Genomic DNA, 24490 nt, shown 5'->3' with positions numbered 1-24490 from the left:
TGATATGAATGACTCTCTGCTGCTCATGGTATCTGACATTAAATATATATATTGTGACAGATTTTTCCAAACAGGATTCAGCAGGCTAACTTTCCGACATTACTGTAACGTATTACAATTACATTTAATTCAGCTTGTTCTTGCAAAAACAGCATAACCTCTCTGAAATAAACTTTTTTTAACTTGTCAGATTAATATTGAGTCATGAAACATGCTAACTATATTAAAAAGCAACTACATGATGATAAAAATACTTTCACTGATAAATCCCAGAACTTTGATTCTGATTGGCTAATTGAATAAAATAACAATAAACCAGAAGACTTTACATTATGTACTTTACACTTATCTTATGGTTTATTTGAACAAATAAAGTTAGTTACAATCAAGTTGGTCGGGTGTCTCTTAGAATTTCTATAATATGTTGTTGATGGCCGTACCGGTTGAATAGAAGTTTAATTTAGAGTATTATACGATTATAGAAGAGTGTAGAAACAACAAATATATTACAGTAACACATTATACATTTAACTACAGAGTTTCATTTGTCATATTGAAACACGGTGTTAAACTCCAGAACTAGATATGTGTGACCTGGGTAGTCAGGTGCACGGAGTGACAGAAATGTTCAGTTGTTTCTTCTGGGGTGGGAAGTAGGGTTTAAAAGAGTGTAAATGTGAGCATTAACTCAGGTGACTAATAGACTTCAGTTAATTTTATAAGTTTGTTCTTTGTAATTACTGTGTTCCAATCATAAAACGTTTGAACAAAATGCTAAAGTATATTTATAAAAAGCAAGATACTTTTGGTGGCTCACAGACAGGTTTAAAGTTTTATAATGCTACATCTTGGTTCCTGATACTTGAAGTGTGCTCAAAACAAATAGCACTATGTGAAGCTTTGTGCTTAACAATAAAGAACAATAGACAAATGTCTTGTTTAAACATTATTTATGAGTTTTGTTATATTTATAGGGAATTGAATTCATTTTATTGTAATTCTTTTGAAGAAAATTAAGATTTCATATTTTCATATTGTTTAACAAGTTGAAGAAACACATACTGATCACTGGTGATTTGACTTATTTTAAAACTGTTTCTAATGAAGCTATTCTACCTATACTGTGGTTCTCTATAGTGTGTTTGATTTTGTGAATATTAAGAGGTGGTATAGATTAAGACAGCTTTCAGTAGCTCATAAATAAAATAGCATTTTAAAATAATAATTAATCGATAATTATTATTTCTCATTGTATCCTAGGGAATCTAAATACTGAAAGTACTAAGTGCTAAAATTAGAATAAAGCTTTCGGTTCACGAAATAGATCGTATTGTGAGACCCATTATTTTGTTCGAACAAAAGTGGTACTCCTTGTTTTGTGGAGGTTTATGTAGCAAATACCCTTATAGAACTTGTTAACAGTTCTTTGCAAAACAGTTTTTTGTCACAGCACATCCAAGGACTGACTAATTTTGTCCCCTACTCGCTAAATGTTTTTTTGGTTATATCGTCGACAGTAGTGGTCTAGTATCTAGGTACAAGATAGCAAAACATAATAGAGATATATCAGAAAAACTGTTGAAATTATCAATCAAAACATGACAACATGTTTTCGTGATAGTTAGGAGAAAATATGTTGTGATAAATATCCAAAACCATTTGATTTAAATTTTGCATTACAAATATGATTATTTCTAAATACTATAATTTTTGCTTGTACTCTATATCAGAATTATTTTCAGTGGCTATGACAGGTAATGTGCGATATATAGCCATAACTCTATTATGGTAAATATTTACAATTTATCAATAATCTTTAGTATTGTTTATTATAGAAATGATCTCACTTTTCTTTTTAACTGCATGAAATGTACTTGGAAATCTTTCTAAGGACATAAAATAACAAATTCAAGACATTTTTATAAATATTTTTATCAGCTTATATTTCGTAGCAGGTTTAATATTTTCCTCAGTAGAAACTCTGCAAAGCAAAATAATACAATTTTTTACACAACTTATTTAATATAGAAGGTTTGATGGCGAAACAAATAAATGGTAGGAATACAATAAAAATGTTTTTTTCGTAGTACCATACACTCCCCTTATGCCAATACTTTGAGATTTTCTTATTTGCCGCAATCGTGTTGTTGTCGTTTTTAACTACTTACTGTTAGTATGAAAGAATCCGTCGTTTCCACCCTTTAGTAAATGGAAATATTTCACCTGGTAAACGTTTCTAATCAAGGGCTTAACCATCAGCTTGGCAGGGGAAACAAAATAATCTCACAACGGTCTTCTCAGCCTTGAACGTTGTCGCATATTGTTGATGTAATCAAAGAACATTCATGTCTCTTAATGCCACAAACACTCTGTTTGAAATGAATAACGTGAACAAAAAGCACAGTATAAAACATACAACTTATAAAATCTATTAAAAATAAGTTGTAAGATAAGGGTGCTTCAAATAAAACAATATAGCACATAAAATAATAAATCAGACTAAGTGAGTTCAGGTTTTCTTTTCAAACTGGTCATGGAGTGAAACTTGTCCCTGGTAAGGATAACATCTTCCTATCAATAAAACTTCATATTGATGGGGCATTTCAAACACAGCAATCGTATAGTCAACTATGCGTATTTTCGTTAAGTGAAGTTATTTAGGTCTCTGAAAGACTAACTTTTTTGTGATTAGAATTGTTTACTAATCCTTTTTCATTTTTATGTTTTAACTTCTAATGAATCAGCAAGTTAACACTCCTACGAAAAGACGTTTCTAGTCCTGATTTCTCCAAGCTCGTTCCCCTGGCTGTGGTTTCGCTAGATAGTAGATAGGGACAGTGGGAATCTCGTTAATCCATTCATTAATTGATTTAAATGGCAATTTCATTTTAATACAAAATTATTAGCCTAATATTAATAACCTTTCAGTTGCTCTGGGGCCTATTAGGCCCCACTTTTCGTAGGAGTGTTAACTGATACTGAGTAAATAATATGTAGTACATGAAAAGGAGAGAGTAATAAAGCTAAAAACACTTTAAGTTGGCATGCCAACAACTGCTATGTTCCTATGAAGAATGGTGATTATGACCAAGAAAGGTCATGTTAAAAAGTTAAGTTCCCTAAGGAATCCATTTGTAGAACTAATTTGTATTGTCATATGTATTTAGACTCAATCGAGAAGGAGAACATTCAAACCTTGACATCTGCTAGACTGAATAATATCGGGACTGTACTGAATCGTATTGGCACTTAAACAGTTCTAATAGTACGATACTAAGTCATTTCACAATATGAATTATATAGGGTTTCGCCCAACACGTTATAAGCGTTTTATAAAGAAAAAGTTAAAGAAAACACCATGTTCAGTAGTTAATAATTTAAAACAGATAAGTTAATATACAGCTTGCACTTTTAGCAGAAGTTTCACGCCTCTACTTAATTTTACGAAATAATTTAGATTAGCATATAGTTTCACTATCAGTATATCTGGATCTGTCATTCCTGTCATCTGTACCATATACAAGGAGAGAGGTAGGAGTACTACTGTGGATCTTAAAAGTCAGAAGGATCAAACAGGCTACATAGGAAACCGTAGATGTTTGTTTGTTTGTTGTTGTTTTTTAAATTTCGCACCAAGCTACTCGAGAGCTATCTGTGCTAGCCGTTCCTAATTTAGCAGTGTAAGACTAGAGGGAAGGCAGCTAGTCATCACCACCCACCGCCAACTCTTGGGCTACTCTTTTACCAACGAATAGTGGGATTGACCGTCACATTATAACGCCCCCACGGCTGAAAGGGCGAGCATGTTTGGCGCGACGGGGATGCGAACCCGCGACCCTCAGATTACGAGTCGCACGCCTTAACACTCTTGGCCATGCCGGGCCTCCATAGATGGATAGCTGCAGATAGTGTTTCCACTGGTATAATATAAATGCTACAAATATTTTTGAAAACGTTACTTGAAGATGTCATGTATTTGAAAGCTTATGCATTTAAAATATTTTCAACTACATTTAATAGTTAAAACAAGAATAATTAGTTGTAATAATGAAGAGTAAGTATTGCCGATGGCTGATAAACTAGGTCGACAAATACTGTAATATTTAACCCTCTAAATTTTATTAAAATAGCAATATTTTTGGATATTGCACATTATCTATTTATATAGTCAATAAACATAATTTTATTGTATAATATATACTAGATAATAAAGAATTCTGGACTCTATAAACAAGTGTAGTGTAATTAAAAATATCAAATTAAATAGCTTTAGACCCTACAAACAAGTGTAATGCATTTATAAAAATGATTAAAGTAACTGCTTTTTGGCTTTTTTCAGCATTTTTCTCCTAAACATTCAAGTATAAATGGTGTTATACTTTTATTTATCAGTTGAATAATTTCTCTGATGTGTTTGAACTATTTTAATCCATCTTGTGCTCAGGTTAAGCGAATATGTTTAGAAATTATAATAAAAATAATCCTTAGAGGATTTGTGACAAGATTAGTCAAGAGTTGAAGAACTTTGGATGAGCCGTGACAAAAAAACGTGCACGATATTTTGAGGAGAACATTTAACAAAATCTCTGTCAGGCTATTAGCTACATAATTCTGTACAATCTGCAAGTGGTGCTCCTTTCGATGGAACAAGACTGATTTTCTAGGCAACATTTCAGATGAACATATGAGGTAACTGAATGTTGGTAATGTTTAAAGTTAAAACCAATTTTTACATACAAGGAGTTATGATTGTATTGTGCTTAACATAGATATTTAAATTAAAGTTTAAGTTATTTTGGACTTTGGAATGAATTCATCAAGTTTTCTTTTTCTTGTTGATTTTGGATCTTTTGCATCAATTCCAAATAAATTGTTCTTGACTTTGATTCATAAAACAAATATAATGCTGAGCATTAGACTCTTTCTTTTATACTAGTATAATCTAAAGACTGAAGAGAAGATTATATCTAAATTGATTATTGTTGCCTTGATGTTGTTTAACACACAATAGGCCTGGCATGGCCAGGTGGTTAAGGCGTTCGACTCGCAATCTGAGGGTCGCAAGTTCGAATTTCAGTCCCACCGAACATGATCTCCCTTTCAGCCGTGAGGTCATCATAATGTGACGGTAATACCACTATTAATTGGTAAAAAGTTGGCTGTTGGTGATGATGACCAGCTGCTTTCAGTCTAGCTTTGCACTGCTAAATTAGTTTTGCGCGAAATTCAAAACAAACAAGACACATGCAAGTTATCTAAAATATGATAACAGATCAAACGTAATATTCATTCTAAATGTGTGTAACAGTACTAAGTAAATAAATATTTATCCTAACTCTAAGTAATAGTACTAATTAAATAAATACGTAAGTATCTGTATAATTTCTGAAGTTCTTCTATATTCAAAGACTGAACTGTTAAGAAATACTGCACTTATAATACTTTAGTCTGACAGAAAGAAATGTGAATTAATATAAATGTTATGTACTTATTTACAAACAATAAAATAACACTGACGAAGTCGTATTTTTAATTTATTGAACAATGGAACAAAAGATACAAAAACGTTACACAACATATATTCAATACAATATTATAAATTCACTTACAAATAGTTTAAAATCTTATGGTCTTAAAATATCAGCTAATCTTTTCTGGTTGTTTTAAGCAATAAAATTTCATGTACTACGGTGGATAACCATTTATATAAGAGGAAAACACGCTTTTCGAAACAGTAGAAGCAGTGTTTTGCTTTTGCCAAAGAAAATGCAGAAGCAAAAGATTTTATTGTGTAAGTTCTGAATATTTCGAGACGTAGAAAGGTTGGGCCCGGCATGGCCTAGCGCGTTAAGGCGTGCGCTTCGTAATCTGAGGGTCGCGGGTTCGCGCCCGAGTCGCGCCAAACATGCTCGCCCTCCCAGCCGTGGGGCGTTATAATGTGACGGTCAATCCCACTATTCGTTGGTAAAAGAGTAGCCAAAGAGTTGGCGGTGGGTGGTGATGACTAGCTGCCTTCCCTCTAGTCTTACACTGCTAAATTAGGGACGGCTAGCACAGATAGCCCTCGAGTAGCTTTGTGCGAAATTCCAAAAACAAACAAAACAGACGTAGAAAGGTGGTGGGCGGGAAAAACTGTGACAAGTTGTAGTTTCTTTTTATAAGCAAAACAAGACATATTGGTGTGAAAATTATAGGCAAAAAATTAACTATTAATATTTGTAAACAATAGGCTCGTCAGGAAACATTTCGATGTATTTGGATAGTAGTTTAGCATTTTTAAGGAAACAGAAAAGTGTGCCAAGAAAGGAGATGGATGAGTATCGCGTATTTTCAAGGAGTAGTAAAGCTTGTAGTGCGGACAGTAGAGACGAAGAGCATCTGAGAGGGCTTAATTTTATTCCTACTACATATCTTTGTCAGGGCACTGCTGAATTCATTGTTTCGCCACGTGTAAACAACAGGATTAATGAATGAACTAAACTGAGAGAAAAAGCTGGCGATGATTCGAGCGGTTTGCATGCCATATGTGATTCCATGTATCAGCTCAAAAAGAAGGATGACCACTAGAGGCACCCAACAAGCTACAAGTACTCCAATTACCATGGCTAACGTTTGGACATATTTCTTGTCTTTCATCATGGGCCGGCTTTTTTGAGAGTTGTGTAGGTATGGTGATTGAAATCCAGGAGGATATCTTCGGGCCTGATCACGAGCCACCAGAAATATGCGCCAGTAACATAAAAATATTAACATTACTACTAACACGAAATTGCATGCGCAATAAAACAAATAATCACGAGACGTGTTAATCAGCAAATCACAGACATGTTTCTTTATGACTGGTGGCTCATTTAATACAAATATGGTAGAGCCCACGGCAATGCTGTATGACCAAATTATGCCCAAAACAATGATTACTCGTAACTTGGTCATAAAAATTCGGTAATACAGAGGATAAACTATGGCCACTAAACGATCAAAAGTAATGGCTAAAAGACTGTGAATTGATGCCATCCAATAAGTCATCAACATAGCATACCTCAGTTTACAGGATGGAATATACTCTGTCACTATGGGTTTCAGGATTGTCAGTACAATCACGAAAATGGAGACTCCAGCTAATGCATCCGAAGCACTCAAGCTCAGCAAGAACATATTAGTGTAAGTCCGGAGGTGGGGTGACCGGAGGACCACGACTGCCACTAAGAAGTTCTCTGCAAGGATGGCTACCATAAGTAATGTCTCAATGGTAGCGGTTACAATAAAGTAGTCAGTTAAAAAAGAAGAGTAGAGTGATACAAAAGTGGAGCTGTTATCAGGAACTGTAGCGTTTAATTTGACGTTCAAAGGTAACGGAAACATAATTGAAATAACAAACGTTTTCTTTATTTTACAAATTTTTTGTAAAGATGAAATACAGCTATAAGAAGCTATATTTTATTTCAATAATGATTATGATAGTAGTACTGAGTTAAACTTGATATGTTTGTCAAATAGAAATTGTTGTTTTGTTCCGTCGTAACCAAACAATACTTTTCCATTAATTTAGAGTTCCTATGAACTTCTGAGCACAATTATGTCGATGGACGAGGTGTGCATTTCTTTCTTCATTTGTATTTCTGTAAAGATTGAGAATCAAATGTATTTTTCTTCTAAAGAAAATAAAATGCAACAAGGTAGCCACAAAGTTTTAAGATATAAAAAGTAGGCAGTATGAACAGTTAGACATCTAAAATAAATTATTTAGAAACACTTAATATATAGTCCGATTCTCCTCAGTAGACATAACAGATAGGTAGATATGGCTTTGCTCTAAGAAAAAATAGACTCGCTTAACATATAAACTTGAATACTTTTATTTTGAGCTTCGTACATAAACCGAGGGATACTTATACTTTATATTGACTTAGTTTTAATTTCATCAAATGTTTTAACGGTTAGTGTAATATGTTAGTTAAATATGATTTACTTTCTACATTTAAAACTTAAATATTTTAGTCTTTTTTGTACTTTCACCTTCACAACTTATCACAAACATACATATTAGTTCAGTATGCTTAAGAGTTAAGAAGGCAAATACAAAGCACGAGGCAATATCATCTTAAGTAGTGATATCATTAGTTTTGTTAATTAAATTACACTTACTGAGTAATGAGTTGTTGTTTCCTTCTGTACAAGAGATAGGTATAAAATGTACAACATCTACTTAGTAAGGTTTAATACTGCACTGGATCATAATAAGCTGTCACAACATCGCTAATTTGGTTTGGCAATAAAGCTGCAAATTTAAAAAAAAGTATATTGGATTAATTTTCATTAAGAATTATCTCAAATTTTTGTTTTATGAAAGCATTAGAAACGTCTACCATCAATAATATTCCGCATTGGTTTAACGATACTAGTATCTGCTTTACATGCAACAAACTTTGATGAATTGAAAAATGTTTTAAAAAAAATCATGTTTATAATAAATTTTGTTTTGCCGATAGATACATTTCCATCTTGAAAAGTACCATCACTATCACAATAAATGTTCTGCACTACAAGATAAATCTGAGTTCTTTAAACGTTTCTGTAGTGAATAACTGTTATTTGCTCCTAACTTATGATTAATTTCATATAAGTAAAATATTGCTCACAGGATTATTAAATCGAATTCCAACCCTTACAGTAGGAATGAAATATTTGGTAGGAGCACTTTCTCAAGCTGTCTCTACAGTTTCTGTTTGTTAAATAAGAGGAGGAAGAAATTGAACCTTCTAACCAGATAAGATTTGTTACCGGTTTACGTTTACAGTTTGGATTGTTTTTCTTTCATCTTTACATGTGAAAACGTTCACTTTTCTTGTGCTTAGTTGACTTGAACAATTACTTTAGCCTTTAACATTCTAGCTTAAATGATTGCTCTAAACTTTAGCAAGTGTGTTTAAGTTTGATAAAACCTCCAACCTTTAGCATCCTGGCTTTGGTTATAAATCCTTTTGCTCCGTAAGCCTTTAATGTCATACATATTTTAAATACTTTTAATTCCGCTTAAAAGCTGAAATGTTCTAAGTAGATGCATCATGTAAATGACTAAATGCCATAAATGAACAATCTAGACAATCAGGAAGAACACTGCAAGTCATTTGTAAGTACAATGTGCAAGTTTGTCTATTTATATGAAGTAAACTCACTTGTTTAAACTAGTAGATGCTCTCATTTTTGATTTACCTTCCCCATATTACTTATATATGCTTAACAACTATAGCATGTGGATAAATTCAGCAACAAAGTTAACGCAGGATTCAGATCATTTGTTGTATAATAATGAAAAATTAAAAATGATTATTTGTATTAATGTTAAGCTACACAATTGGACACATGTGCTCCATCCACCACATGGAATTGAACCCCATATTTTAGCGTTGTAAGTCCACAAATCTAGTGTTAACCCTTAAGTATAAATTAGATTTAAAATGAATACGCAAAAATAAACTTTTAAAATACAGTCAAACTTACTTCGAAAAGTCTTGTTGAAGTAATTGATGACCTAAATGTTGTTCAGGCCACTATTACCTCCCTTACTTCCTAACTGGCCTGATTACCCCTGATATTGGACAAAATGCCTCATCGGCCCCAGATATAGAAGATATGGTACGGTTGACATATTATTATATTCTTCTTTACTTTCGCATAAAATTCTGATAATTATCTTTTAATTATTGTTATACAGCTTCTTCAAGTAAAGAATCGAGTATCAAGAAAGCAAATGTCTTATTTTCGGAAACTTGAAAATCATTAAATTTAACACTGTGTTTAATTTGAGAAATCTACGGTCACAGCAGTGATTCCAGCCAAGTTAAATAAAACTTACTACCATAATTATATAAACAGGATCGAATTTTAGCCTATTTATGAGGCATTGTCACAGCTCTTCAAAATACAGTATCGTCATTGTTCTTAGTTTTTTGAACAGTTCTAAACACTATTATTCCGAATGTAGTATTACTTTATTTTTACAGACTACATTTTATGTAACTTGGTTTTGTTTCTGCAAATGTCACATTTTTACATTGCTAATTTTTTATTCTATCTTGGCTGTTTTTACTTGAACAATTTTAATCAGATAAAGTCATTAGAATAGAATCACTGCAAATGTACACTATACAATTTTAATGTTACGTCGTGTTATGAAGTTAGGTGTAAGGTAACATTAGTTGAAGCTTAGAATGTGAAAAAGCGGCCAGTCTATAGACAGTCTCTAAATATTAGAAGATTATATTACTCTAAGTTATTACAAAATGATTGAGTGAGCGGGTACTGTGACTACCTTCCTAGGTTCACCTCGTATGGAGATTATATGGCTTTCTACGGTCCTGAAATGTTATAATCCAAATATACTAGAAACCGGTGGAATATGAGACAGAAAGAAACCAGTTTGAACAGGTTTACAATATGAATGTAAAAGATAAATTTCAACAATAAAAGGCAAAAGAGATGAGAGAAGATGGGAAAAAGGAATAAACCGAGAGTAGGGTAAAGAAAGATAGTAACAATCTGTCAGTAAGAACCTATTTATACATCTATATGTTGATGATTAACAGTAGCAAATAGCAATTTGTTATGTTTATGTTGTATTTATCATTTTGTTAGGAAGTGTTATTATCGTGTTATACTTGTATCTTGCTTTTCCTATTTATACCTCTTAACTTTATTTAGGTAGTTCTTATTCCTATAAGGAATTGACTCACTCCAATGTAAACATAAGAAATTGTTATTTGTTACTAGTAATCAATATTTACATACTGTTTTGATTTTCCTTACAGACAGAATATTACCCTTTTACTTTATCTATTTATTAGTTTCTGATGTTTTTCGATATATCCCTTTCTTTTAAGTTCCTTTCTCGAATCTATCTATACCTACTTTTACCCTGTTTTTTTTTCGACAATGAAACATGTTTCCCATAAATCGTATTATGATGTTTCATAACCATAGGGTTTTTGTGGTCTCTATAACGACTAAACTTAGAAAGAAAGCCATTATATATTCTCACTTCAATCATTTTCTAATGACTTAGAGGACTGTAATCCCCTAATTCTATGGAGACTGGCAAAAAGTTGGCCGCTTTCCTTCATACTCTGAACTTCAACTAATGTTACCTTGCCCATACCTTCACGACACTTTAAAGAAAACAATAGTGTTTACCAAAGAGTAGAATAAAAGTTGAATAACAGACTACTAGAGATATTATTTATGTAATAACTTTAAGCACTAACTCACCTTGAACACTGGTATCAATCAGATCCACCTCATACATACTATGCAGAGAATGCTAGTCAATTAAGCATTATCAGTTTAGCCAATGTTGATGATATTGTTTTATTTGCATTTGGTTTTAAGAACACTTGTTGCCCTAAAATTCACTAATAAAAACAATGTGAGTATAAAGTAGAATTCTATTTGGAGAATTTGACTAATAAGAGTAAGCATTTACCGATGCTGGTTTTAATTTCACTAAACACTAAACCCAAGGAACAACCAGTCGATAATATGCCGAGTCACACAAGTACGTGAATGTTAAACAGTCTCCTGTTAAGAACAAGGAACTCATTCTCTTGTGTCATGTTCCTTCAACTGGAGGCTTTTTAAAATAAAATATCTCTAAAGGTTTCAGTTTATCCACAAATATAGGCCTCATTACGTCATTGGATAAATATTGCTGAGTCATCAATGTTATATTACCTTGTTGTTTATCGCTGTGAGAACCAAACATCTGTTTCAGAGGGCAGAAAGCTACTTTCAGGTGCTGGGGTATGTTTTACTTATTCAACACTGATATCATTGCTTTCCCTGGTATATAGCAAACAGGAACCAATTTTTTTAAAATAGCATGATGACAAAATAATGTTAAAGTTCGTGTTCAGTGGACCTCGTCCAAGGGGTCTCAAATGTTTAACCACTAATAAGTTCTTATCATAGAAGCCCATTAAATAATACAAACATCGTAGGATATTAACAAACTCGAAACTTCAGGTTTAAGTGGATGGTAAATTCATACTTCATTATATTTCACATTAAGAAAAGTAATATCTGCTTTAACGAGTCACGCGGAACTTCCAGCAACATTTAGCTAAACTATATCAACTGAAAATATAAATCCTGGGTTCAAAAGTCTAATGTTTCTTCATTTCTAAGTTAAATTTATTTTCTTTCACTGTTATCACACAATATAAAAGACAACTATTGTTGATGGTTTGTGTTTTCTTACAACTGTTTAACTGTTTGTAATTATTAACGGTTACTTACAGCAAAGTTTCAGTTTTCACAATCCTGAGATCAATTGTTTTTCCACAGTAATACAAGATATTCCTTCTTTTATAGATTGTTTAGACAGAGTGTTCATGATGAAGCTTTGTAGAATGGACGGCAAATGCCTGATGTGGAAACACAAGTGTAGAGGACCACGTTTCGAAAGTCTTCCACCTTCGACCTGAGGACGAAAGGCGAAAGGCTTTCGAAACGTCGTTCTCTACACTTGTGTCTTCACAACAGGCATTTGCCGTCCATTCTACAAAGTTCCATCAAAATTCTCTTTGTTTTTCGGATATTCGTGCACAGCTACTGGACTGTTTGCCATAATTTGGAGCTGATAGACTACAGGGAATTAACAACATCCATCATCACCCCTGGGTCACTCTTGTATAAACGAACAGTTTGATCTTCATCCTTAAGGCATGTTCATACTTGCAAAATGAATTTTAAGTGATAACGGGATGCAAATGTTCGACCCGTAGTCCAGCACACTAGCCATGGAGTCAGTCTCTGTCCAATAAGAAATATTGTATGTTCTAATTAATGCTTCAAAACTTACAGTCGTATTGAACGTCATTTTTTCTTAGTTTAATGTCATTCAATGAAAATTGTAAGTAAAAAATACAAAAGTGAAATATAAAGAAAGACGCACACTTTATATGTCTTTTTAGGCATCACGGAGTGTCAACTTGCAAAGATGTTTACTTGGAGTTTACATATCGTAGGTAATAATCATGTTCTAATTTAAAATGGATAGCATCAGCAGGCATACGAGCTATAACTACTATGTGCATGAAACTTAAGCCAGTGTTAGTTTCTTTTCCTTAGATAAATTAGTAATGAGCATTTTTTATTATTATTTTGATTTTAAGCTAAGTGGTTTTTAATAGCTTTGATTTTAATGTAGCTAAATCCTTGTCGTATCTTTACAAAGCACACAGGGCCTGTTTTCTAGAACTTCGGTTTCAAGTGGTGTAAGGACGAGAATGATAAACCACTCAGCCACGCTGCCCTCTTGATTCTTAAACATTTCATTAAAAGCTTAAAACCAAAGGTTACGGAATTGTAGCTTACTTTGTAACTCAGCACAAAATGCAATATATTTCAATTAAAAATTCAGATAATGCAAGCTGTCACTCGTTATAATTGATAATGTTCAAAACATGACACGCATTTCGTTTAGAAGAATTGTGCAGTCAGTATTATTCAGCTTCTGCTTGTAAATGTGCAATTATTGAATAATAATAAAGTACTAGAAGCATTATACTATTATTTCCTGATAACCTGAAACTTTTCTATATTTGATCCTTTGCTCAACAAGGTTATTAAAACCTAGAAGCTCTAGGAATTGGAAAAAAAGCTACACCGTGGATTGAAAACGTTGTATTTGAAACAGTTATAGAACATCACCTCGTCGTTGCAGTACATATTACAACGTTTGTTCTTACTCTGTCTGACGACCATGCCTTTTGATAATGGCACTGCAACATAGTTTCTACGGTTAAACGATACTTCTTAAGACTTGTCATAATCAAAGAACACCGCCACTTTCCTTATAATCCATTTGCTGTTCAAGAACAACGCTTTCTCAGCACATGTTTCAACACAAAAATTGAGTCTTTTTTTTTTTCTGGCAACTTCACCAGAATGTCTTTATAAGGAATAGTAAATATAAACAGTTGCTTAAGGTATACGATAGTTGAGCAGGAGATAAGATTATAAGTCTTATTTTGGTGATCCTATATCGTATTGGCCTCGTTTGTTTATTATGTACTGAGCTTTAAGTTTGTGGATTCTGACCTGTTACAAGACACTACGCTTAACATGGCTGGAGTGCGATTGATTGTAGTATTTCTCTAGATGGTCCTGGCGCTCCAGGTTGATCCATATTCTTTTGTATTTAAATGCCATTAAATATATATATATCTGTCTTAGAAATTTTAAACCGCTGATATACAAACATCTTTATGATCTAAATGTAAGAATGATTTGTATCAGAACGAACTGTTATATATCATTCCCTCCAAACGTTTAGCGTAGCGTGGCATTACACAATGTAAAAAACGCCAAAAAACGCCGGTTTATTTTGGTATTGGTTGGCAGGTAACTTGTTGATTTACTTGACCAAAACCGTTTTTAATATAACAGATTTAACCCTATATCTCGTTAGGTAACGTTAGTAAAAAAAATTATAGCTGGTAGACAGCAGTGCTACTTTTGCACGTTAAAAATTATGAACATTGCGGTTAATATGTTAAGAAACTTAAACTATGAAATTTAGAAACTAGTTCTAAACATAACATGTAGGTTTGGTAGGTTTTACCTAATAGCAATTTGTTTTAGATTTAAAATTAAAATGTGATTAATTTAATCAACTTAATATGTTTTAAGAATACAAATACTGTCAGCCAAACCATATTTGGAAGATGAAACAATCTAGATTTATTTGTATCTTTGCATAACTGTTTTCATTTCATATTGCTATGCTACCTTTCTGGAATTATATTTGTCAGTATTTCCAGCTTTTGAATTTTTGAGGTTATTTGAAATGAATATATTTTACGTTGCTAGTTAATTCTAAATAAGGAGGATTTCAATATATATATTCTGTGCAAAGTTTTGCATATGGAAATCAAAAGACCGAACCTACTGTGTTTTTTCTCAACTAAGGATTGTCTACGTAATTTTAATCCCATTCATATTCTTAAATGGCTTAACGCCTGTTTTAATTGAAATTTTCACCTCCAAATTTTGATATAGTTCAATGCTATATTATTCAAATATTCTATAATTTAATCAAAGAACGGTTTGTACTGTGACGTGTAAATTAATTTTTCTAACTTTTTAACGATAAACTTGTAAAACGGCTGTTACCCTTCTCTGAATTGGGAGAACTTGCCAAAATAGCACTGTTTTTAGTGTAAGTTGTGTTGAATGAATGCTTTCTTATATGTTTAATCACATTAACAATAAAATCAGTTAGATTTCTCAACTCTAAGTTTGGGGTTTATAAGCTGTGTTGTCTATAACAGTGACATCATATTATAATGGAAGTCTTGCGTATACGAAACTGGAAAAAAACTTTTATTACGCGATGTGCAATCCCCAATTTCGCGAAATTTTTCACCTATGCGTATGTATATTTGCAATAGGAGTTACGACTTTCCCGTGTTTATATTTTTGCCTCCGTTTCCAGTCACAGAGAACTTTATTTTTTCCATTCTCAAAGTACAGATACGAAGTCGTGAATACATGACGCACAGATTTAATGCTCTAGCACCATCTATATAAACATAATAGTACTGTCTGTTATATGCTCATGTAAATAATTCCCACGATATGGATGGAGCTTTACCAAAATTGGTATGAAGGTTTATTAGGTCCATAGAGAAATACACACAAATTTTCAGTTTTGGACTTCGCGCATTTCATGAGTGATTTTGCGGTTTTTGTTTACCACTACTTCACCACTGCTGATGTGTCTTCATCAGATTTGGCATGAAGGTTTGTTGGGTGCATGAGGATCTACTTGCAAATCTATGGCTTTACATTTTGTGTATTGCTATTCTTATTGACATTTTTTAAAAATTGTATGTAAGAGAATCAAATTTTCATGCTCTAACATAACCTTTTATTAATCGTGGATACATGACTTTCATTCAGGACACTTGTATCCCAGCTAGTCTTATTTTATTAACAAAGACTACTAGAAGTTCCACAAACAACTAATTATATTGCAGTACTGACTTTTATTGAAGAATTATTCTAAAAAATAAGAACGGCATAACCTATAATTTCAATTCAAGAATATTTTTAATAACAATTTAATGCCTAGCGGATTATATAATATATATATATAGTCAACCATAAAGCACATTCGGTGGGACTAGGATTCAAACCCGCGATCCTCAGATTACGAGTCGAACGCCTTAACCCACTTAGCCATGCCGGGCCAGTTTACTTTGAATTATTGTAAATTCCTAAGATAAAGAATTCAATGTGAAAAATAAAATATGTCTAATACAAAGGTATTATAATATGTAAGTTAAATCATAATGGTATTTTCACCGCTTGTAAAATACATTCACACCGTAACAACTGTTATTGTATCATCAAATGGCGCATGTAAAAGGTGTTTCGACCACGAATGTTTGTTGTGTCCCGGCTGACGTGATAAGCTTCGGATTGATACATAGCAATTAATGTGATATATACTTTTGTTGGAATACAGTTATTATACACTCTTCCAATTTTGGAAAATTCTTAATAGACTAGATAAAGAATATAGCTCTGATATATTTAATAGGCCTAAAAGTATAACACTATGTAACAAAATTTTTACTTTTTCTTGTTCCTGGGCAGAAAGTGTTATTTCTAAATTGCTTATGCCTAAAGTAAATGAAAGACCTATTTTTCTCTTTGTACTTTGCTTTTGTGACCTGAATAATGAAATTTTCAAATTTACCCATTTTCCAGAACATTCCAGGAAGATTCAGTGCTGAGTAGCTGATAGAGAATTTTATCGAACTTACAAGAATTTTCTAGAATGATGTAGAACTTACGAGAATTTTCAAGAAACTTTTAGTAATTTATGGAACTTTCCATAGTAATATATATACAGGGGCTCACCGCTCACCACTTCAGTTTAGTTCTAGCTGCCTAAGTGAACACATGGACTTATCTGATTTTATCAGAGATGGCAAAAAAAAGCCGCAAGCATTCTCCAGACGCATTCTGCTGTGTATGTGGTCAATTTATCACTACCGACCGAGTTCTCTGTGAGGAGGCACAATGTTAAATGTGAGCCACTAGTGGACCTCCAGAAGGTGTTGTTCCCACCATTGCACGTAAAATTGGGTCTTATGAAACAACTTGTCACAGCTCTTGATAAGGAGTTTACAGCCTTCAAATCTCTTCGAGACTTCTTCCCTAAACTGTCTGAGGCAAAGGTTAAAGCTGGTGTCTTCGTTGGACCACAAATAAAGAAGATCCTGGAGTGCACACAATTCCCCAAGAAGCTCAGTAGGAAGGAAAAAAAGCTTCGGGCAACTTTGTCGTAGTGATTCGGGGTTTCTTGTGCAATCACAAGACCGAAAATTACGTGAAACTGGTTGAGACTGTGGTGAAGAACTACGGCAAAAAGAGCTGCAGGATGTCCCTGAAAGTCCATATTCTTGACGATCATCTTGAAAAATGCAAGGAGAACATGGGAGCATATTCAGAGGAGCAAGACGAGCGCTTCCACCAAGATGTACTGGAGTTTGAACGCCACTACCAAAGAGCGTATAACGAAAACATAATAGAAGACAATATCTCGAGGCTGATACGTGAATGTGATTTACATTACAGTCGCAAATCTAGAAAAACTACTCACCTCTAAACATTTTTGTATAACTTTAGTATAAATACATGTAAATCGTGATTTATGTGTTGTTTCATTCAGACCTTATGTAAATGAAAATGTGCAGATTTGCCCGTTTTTACATAGAAAATAGGTTAATTTTTAAATTTTATTTTACACGTCATAAAAGCAAAGTTTGAAGAGAATGATGGTCATTCTTTGTACTTTTACAACATAAGCAATTATGAAATAACACATACTATCCAGGAACAAAATTTGTGTTACATAGTGTATTATAATCATGATTTGCTTACTTGAAAAAGAAATTCACCCCATAACTATTGTTATTATAAGAAATGGCTAATACAAAATATTTTTTACCTCTTTTGTATATGTTCTGTTCAGTTCGATCTCTAAGCAATGCATTAAGCAAAACCTATAGTCAGCTATAACGAGGATAGTGTATGTAGTGTTATTATTATACATTTTTCTGATTTTTTAAAGTCTCTAGAGAACAAGATAAAAAATGTTAGGCTTAACACTAATGTCTCAAAACAAGTATAATTAATTATAATAATTCTTTGCCAGTTTATGAAAGGATTCACACCATGACGGGCCTGGCATGGCCAAGCGCGTAAGGCGTGCGTCTCGTAATCCGAGGGTCGCGGGTTCGTGCTCGCGTCGCTACAAACATGCTCGCCCTCCCAGCCGTGGGGGCGTTATAATGTGACGGTCAATACCACTATTCGTTGGTAAAAGAGTAGCCCAAGAGTTGGCGGTGGGTGGTGATGACTAGCTGCCTTCTCTCTAGTCTTACACTGCTATATTGGGACGGCTAGCACAGATAGCCCTCGAGTAGCTTTGTGCGAAATTCCGAAAACAAACAAACACACCATGAAAAATTGTTAGAACTTATAAGAAACAATAATGCTATTTTAGGTTTATTGCTGACTTCTAATATAGAAATAGTTGATATGGAGTAAACTGGGAAACATCTGGGTTCAAGTTGTCATTATTCTATCAGGTTCAATGGATTGCTGCAAACGGAGATTAGGAATAGTGATAAGTTTGTTACAAATTTAAAAAACAACAAATTTTGAAGCAATGGGATAAGAATTATATGTTGTGCGTTGAGTAGCTGGATTATTTGGAGACACTGAACAAATTCGGGAAACTTTTAAAGAAACATGTTTAAATATTCAAGATAAATATATTCGTTCTAGAAAGAAAAATGTAACTGCAAGTAAAAGACAAAAGGTATAAAAATAATTAAAGAAAAGCATCAAAAATTTAAATTAGCTGGCATGACGGAAGATTTATAAGAATATAGAATATCATGAAATTAGGCAAACAAGAAATTAAGACATCAAAGAGGTAGTATAAAGAAGGTTGGCTTAAAATGTTAAAATTAACAGTAAGGATTTACTTGGAAACGTTAAGAGTAAGTTAATATGGGGGTAGGACCCTTGAGGGATGATGAATGAAGGCTTGTATCTTATGATTATAACATAGTTGCGGTATTAACTCCTGCTTGTCCTTCAGTTTTTACTTGTAAAACTTTAGGTAGTATTTCTCTTATTGAACACTTGATAGATGGAAAATAATGAAACAAAATGATTGCGTTAATTCTGAACTTTTTAAGAAATAAAATGGGTAGTTTAAAGGCCGATAAAGCTTCTGAGCCAAATTATACTTCCCCAGTGATTTTGAAGAAGGTTAAGAATTGGATATGTTAGTCACTTGTTTCTGTTTTTTGTACATTCTTGAGTAGTAGGAATGTGCCAGAGGATTATAATGAAAATAACTTTTAAAATCCCCTTTTTAAATTCCTCTCATTCAGTTTCAAAAAAAGATGCTTTTCTTGGTTGGGTATAGCTTTCCTTTTTTCAATTTCTTGAACTAGTAATTATGAATATTAGGTTCATTTTCGTAACTTGATAGAGTGAAATAACTGTAATTTCCAACAGAATAGGCGCGAGGTGGATGAGATGCTTTACATGTCGTGTAATAGCTGATGAACTTGGCTGTTTTTCTTTTTGCTTTATTGATTCAGCTTGACTACTGATTTTGCTCTTTTTATCCATTTCCTAATTGCCAGAAATATGTATTGTCTTTTGAGTGAAAGTAAACAAAAATATACAATGGAAACATTATTCATCAAGATAATAATGATTATAAAAAAAATCTTTATTATAATATGTAAAAAGATAGAAAATGAATATGAATTCATAAGTGAACAAAAAATCATCATATATAGTTCAGGTTGTTTAATTGTTCTTTTTTCATGTAATAGAATTGTGCAAGACTGAACTAACAAGGAAAGAAGTAGCATACTTGTAATAAAAGAGAATGGTAGTTTTTTGTAAATATTTACAGCTTTAGTAAATGGTACAGGACTAAATAGTAGCGAAGTCATTTTACCAAAACGCGTATCCCATTTGTGTCTGTAAATAACTGAAATCTTTTGTCAAGTTTAACCTAAAGTCTACTTTTAAAAGACAGCATAAACAATTATCTAATACGGACTTATATTACTTTAACTAAATAACTATGTTTTAATGTTACGAAAATTCATATGTTGCAAGTATGAAACCTTCATTCATTAGTTTATATTGTGATATGATTTATTGAAATTTATTGTAATGTTACTAGCTTGTAATAAATTCAATATCTGTTTTTATATATACAGTGTTTATTTTAAACATAAAAAATATAAACTCTATTTGAATCTTACAAAACATAACTGTTCTGTGAATTTGTGTATTATAAGAAACTTGTGTTATTAGATAGATTACGAAGCATATTATTAACTTATATAGCTGAGAATGATCATTGGTAATTCAAAAACTCAGTTGATAGGGAATTGCAGCTCTTCCTTTTTGAACTATTGAGTGACTTTTGGAAGCAATGTATCTTACATTATTCTTAATTATTAAATTACTTACCATCTCTAACAGACCGACTAGTAACAGAAGGTTTGCAAGGTAGGCCACATATAATGTTCTTAGGCTTGACTCCAGTACACTTGAAGTATATGTAACTCCTTATTGTGCTGAGATGGAACACATTTCCCTCATTGCACTACTGTAACTGAGGTTCAGTATCTTCTAGTGAAAAGTTGGGATGAAATCATTGTGGATTACATCAAAAACCTCACCAATAGAATTTCATGTCATGGTGTGAAGGTTATTAGACCACAAGAAAGACCAACTAAATGCTGAATGCTTAGTAGGAACTGATATAACGTTACAGACACTATTTTGTGATCATGGTTAGCAATTTTTTTTATCTCATTTCTGCTTAACAGTTCTCAATAGGATTACAATATGGAGATTTTGCTGGCCATAACAATCTTGTACCGTTCTCCTGGTCGAGGTGATTCTGTACAATACATATACTGTGAACAATAGCATTGGCATTCCGAAACATAAGATGAATGCCAAACCCTGCCCTTGCATATGGCAAAAATATCTTTCTTTTCCATATGATGCTTGTAGGTGATGCCAATGGCATTTCCCTGAAGGATATGATAAGCAGTTTTTTAACCATGATAAAAAGTTGCCTAAAGGTCAAAACGTTGTTCGCTCCTCTACGTAAAAAATTTTCTCAACCCAAACAAGCCGTTTTACATATATATTTCTCTCAGGCAGTAGTTTTTCGGCGTCTACCAGTAGACATTCCTGGAATAACATTTTGTATAGTACAAGTGATATCTCAGGATTCTGGATACAGTACACTGTGGGTACCCTACTCTGCTGGCAACATTCAAACCTACGCTTCTAAGTGAACTAATCAGAGTTAATGAGACCACATATATTTTATTTGTGGCAAAATCCAGAATGTGAGGGGGGATCAAAAGGCGTTTGCATTTCTATGATTTGTCTTAAACCCAGTACTGTAAATAGTCACTTTAATTTGATATTAGCTATGATCTTAAGGATTTATTAACATTATCTTGCTAGTACCTATATAAAAGTAACGTGATTTGACGTGTTTTAATCATGTTTTTTTCATATATCACTCACTTATTGTATGCACGTATGCTCAGTTTACTGACTTTCTTTAATAAAGTAATATACTGTAACTGATCTATGTAAAAAAAACTTTTTTGTTACATTTTAATTGTGCAACTTAAAAACGTAATTGATTTAGGATTTGATTATTTTGTATAATTATCAAGGGGCCATTTTCATGTACTACGTAGCTGATAATATTTTGATAAGGTTATTTCCTTGTTTAATTTTGTTGAAGGGATTATTCTTGTGAAACTTTACATTTAACAATTCTGCTTTGTTCTCAATAATTTTCTAAGTAGACCTAATCTTTACAGGTGTTCTTGGAATAAGGACCAAAAAACATCACGATCAGTGAGGATACTTATCTTGTAATCTAATGTAGAGTGGCCATAAAAGCTATCTGTGGTTTGCCTGTTACTTATAATTAAGACTAATTATTATTAATTGCACTTTTTGTTGGAAATTTGTAGCGACTTTTCTGATAAAAGTTACTCTATAAGAGTTTTTTTGTCACTTTGAAATTTTTGTAGTCATTTTTAAAGGATGTTCACCTCGCGTCATTCAACTACAGTGTCAAATGGTATAAGAATAGGTAGTAATAATTTATATTGGATGTGTTTATTGAATTTCTCTCAAAGCTACTCGAAGGTTATCAGTGCTAGTCGTCTTTAATTTTATGGAGATAGACAAGAGTGAATGCAGCTAATCAATATTGCCCACCACCAATTCACTTCGTACTATTTATCAAAGAAAAGTGAGATTAATCATAACATTATAGTCAATCCCTAATGAAAAGGCAAGTGTTTAAGTGATAGGATTCAAACTTGCAACTTGAAGATTGCAAGATAAGTATCTTACGCACTCACTTGTTGAGAAATTTATATGCAAAAACGGCATTAGGCCATTTTCTGCTGGCAAGTCGAATGATACCTTAAGTATGCAACTTCCCTTAATTTGTATTGAGAGTGACTGTTTGCCAAGAAATGACAGCTGTGTCCTGAGGACAATGGCATCGTCGTATCTTCACATATAATGCTATGTTTTTTCAAGCTGGAATATGAATTAATATTCGTATAAGATTTACAGATAAATTTATGATACACTTTTACCCAAGTAAAAGTACTCACAAAATATATTTGTTTTGAAACTTTAATTTTTGATTATTAGAAATACAGATTCTGTTTAGTATATGCATAGTCTTCTTTTTTTCCAAATCAGTAAAGGTTTGAATTATATAAATTTTCGTTCTGTAATACATTTTCCGTCAAAATCACTTATTTATTTGTAACTCCTATTTGATTACTTTTAAAGTGTAATCAGAGAACCTGATAATACCACAATAATTTGAAGTATTTTGAGCTGATATGAGGAAAGCCTATGTTTTGCTGTCATATGCTGGAGAAGGAAGAACTGCTTGTTAAAATTTGTGCTTTTATGTTTAGTTACAGGATCGGCAAATCAGTATTATGTTCCTGAGTGCAGTAATCATGAGGGTCATGCATTTTCACTGTCGAATCCCCATATGATCCGTCTATGGATCATTGGTGTTAGACATTACAAGTGGAAACCTAACCAGTACACCATGGTGTGTTATACACATTTTGACAAAGATAACTACTTAAAGATGAATAAATACTATAAATAAAATTAACAGTGATATTTAATACAGTTTATTTGTGGCTCGACAGAAGTAAATACATTAATATATGGAACGAGATTCATATCTTTGAAAATTTTACCCGAACCTAATTATGAGCTTCACCTTTTTTAAGGTAGATACCAGTTTTTATTAGTATTTTATTCATTTTAATATAATTAATTATTAAATGAAGTAACTTATTGCTCCTACACTAACATTTACAGCAAGTGCATTTTGGATTAGCACCTAGGCCTAGCTAAATTAACTGAGTTCCTTTGCTTGACCGTGTGCAACGTTTTTTGCCTTTTGGCCAACTCCAATTTTTCCCACTAAATTCACGATATTATGACTATATAAATTTCAAAACTCTACTAATAATAAATATTATATTTTGACATATTTTTGCTAATAACTAGTATTATCTATGCAGATATACACCTATAAATTCGCCGTATGAATGAATTGATTGTGGCGCTATCATGTGATTTCATTTTAAATGTTCTTCATTGGTTCCACATTGAGTGTGAAAGTGTCTCAAAACTTGTATATGATTCTCTGACTAATCCCGATGGTAAGTAAACCCACTGGTTCTGCATTGCATGAAACGGTAAACCTATGATGGATCAGTTTGATCAAATGACTAGTAAAGTGGATGATTTTCCAATAAAGTAGACGAAATCTACAAAGTAAAGTCCCGTTTCACAGAAACTTAGATCTGGCAAAAAAAGAAATAAAAAACTGACATTTCTATAAGAAACGTTTGTTACTTCAAGTCTAATCGTTCTGTGACAGATGCAACAAGTCAAAATATCAATGTTAACAATTCTCTTAGTACAGTAAACGATGAGTTTTTTTAAGCTTCCAGGCTGACTCAGATGTGTAATGAATTACTGGTTGTTCAAATGTAGCTGAAGTTTCTAAACACATACTGCATAATGTCTCAGGTGTGCATGATGCAACAACTGAGTATGCTCAATGTATCAGGGAATCTAAAACTATAAAACGTACATTAAAAGTGAAATATGTTACCAAGGCCTAGAAATAGAAAGTGTTAAATAAAGCCAAATCTCTGAAGGAAATAGCAGCTGATAAGAATGGAATGTGTTTACTCTATCAGACCTTACCAAAAAAAAAAAAAAAAAAAAAGAGGGTGAACTGAACCAAAAGTCTTGTGCTGGATTTTATAAAATGCAGAGA

General features: G+C 32.7%; 1 protein-coding gene across 2 annotated transcripts; it reads right to left on the bottom strand.

Moving 5' to 3' along the window:
• Positions 1-5832: 5832 nt before the first annotated feature.
• LOC143238295 (adenosine receptor A2b-like) lies at positions 5833-11362 on the bottom strand. Of its 2 annotated transcripts, none has more exons than XM_076478386.1 (3): positions 11266-11362; positions 8146-8278; positions 5833-7619 (listed from the first exon to the last, which is right to left on the bottom strand). In XM_076478386.1, the coding sequence occupies exon 3, from the start codon at positions 7360-7362 to the stop codon at positions 6331-6333; it is 1032 nt and encodes a 343-aa protein (XP_076334501.1). In that variant the 5' UTR covers positions 7363-7619; positions 8146-8278; positions 11266-11362; the 3' UTR covers positions 5833-6330. The 2 variants fall into 2 exon arrangements, with proteins under 2 accessions (XP_076334501.1, XP_076334502.1); XM_076478387.1 differs by lacking the exon at positions 11266-11362 and adding an exon at positions 9502-9610.
• Between the last annotated feature and the right edge of the window lie 13128 nt (positions 11363-24490).

This window comes from Tachypleus tridentatus, chromosome 13, assembly GCF_004210375.1.
Source record: "Tachypleus tridentatus isolate NWPU-2018 chromosome 13, ASM421037v1, whole genome shotgun sequence".
Lineage (NCBI taxonomy): Eukaryota > Metazoa > Arthropoda > Merostomata > Xiphosura > Limulidae > Tachypleus > Tachypleus tridentatus.
Note: the sequence above shows the minus strand (reverse complement) of the source record. Positions and strands in the feature narration are given on the sequence as shown.

Excerpts from the sequence above, each read along its gene's own strand:
- LOC143238295 (XM_076478386.1), bottom strand. The coding sequence starts at position 7,362 with ATGTTTCCGTTACCTTTGAACGTCAAATTAAACGCTACAGTTCCTGAT.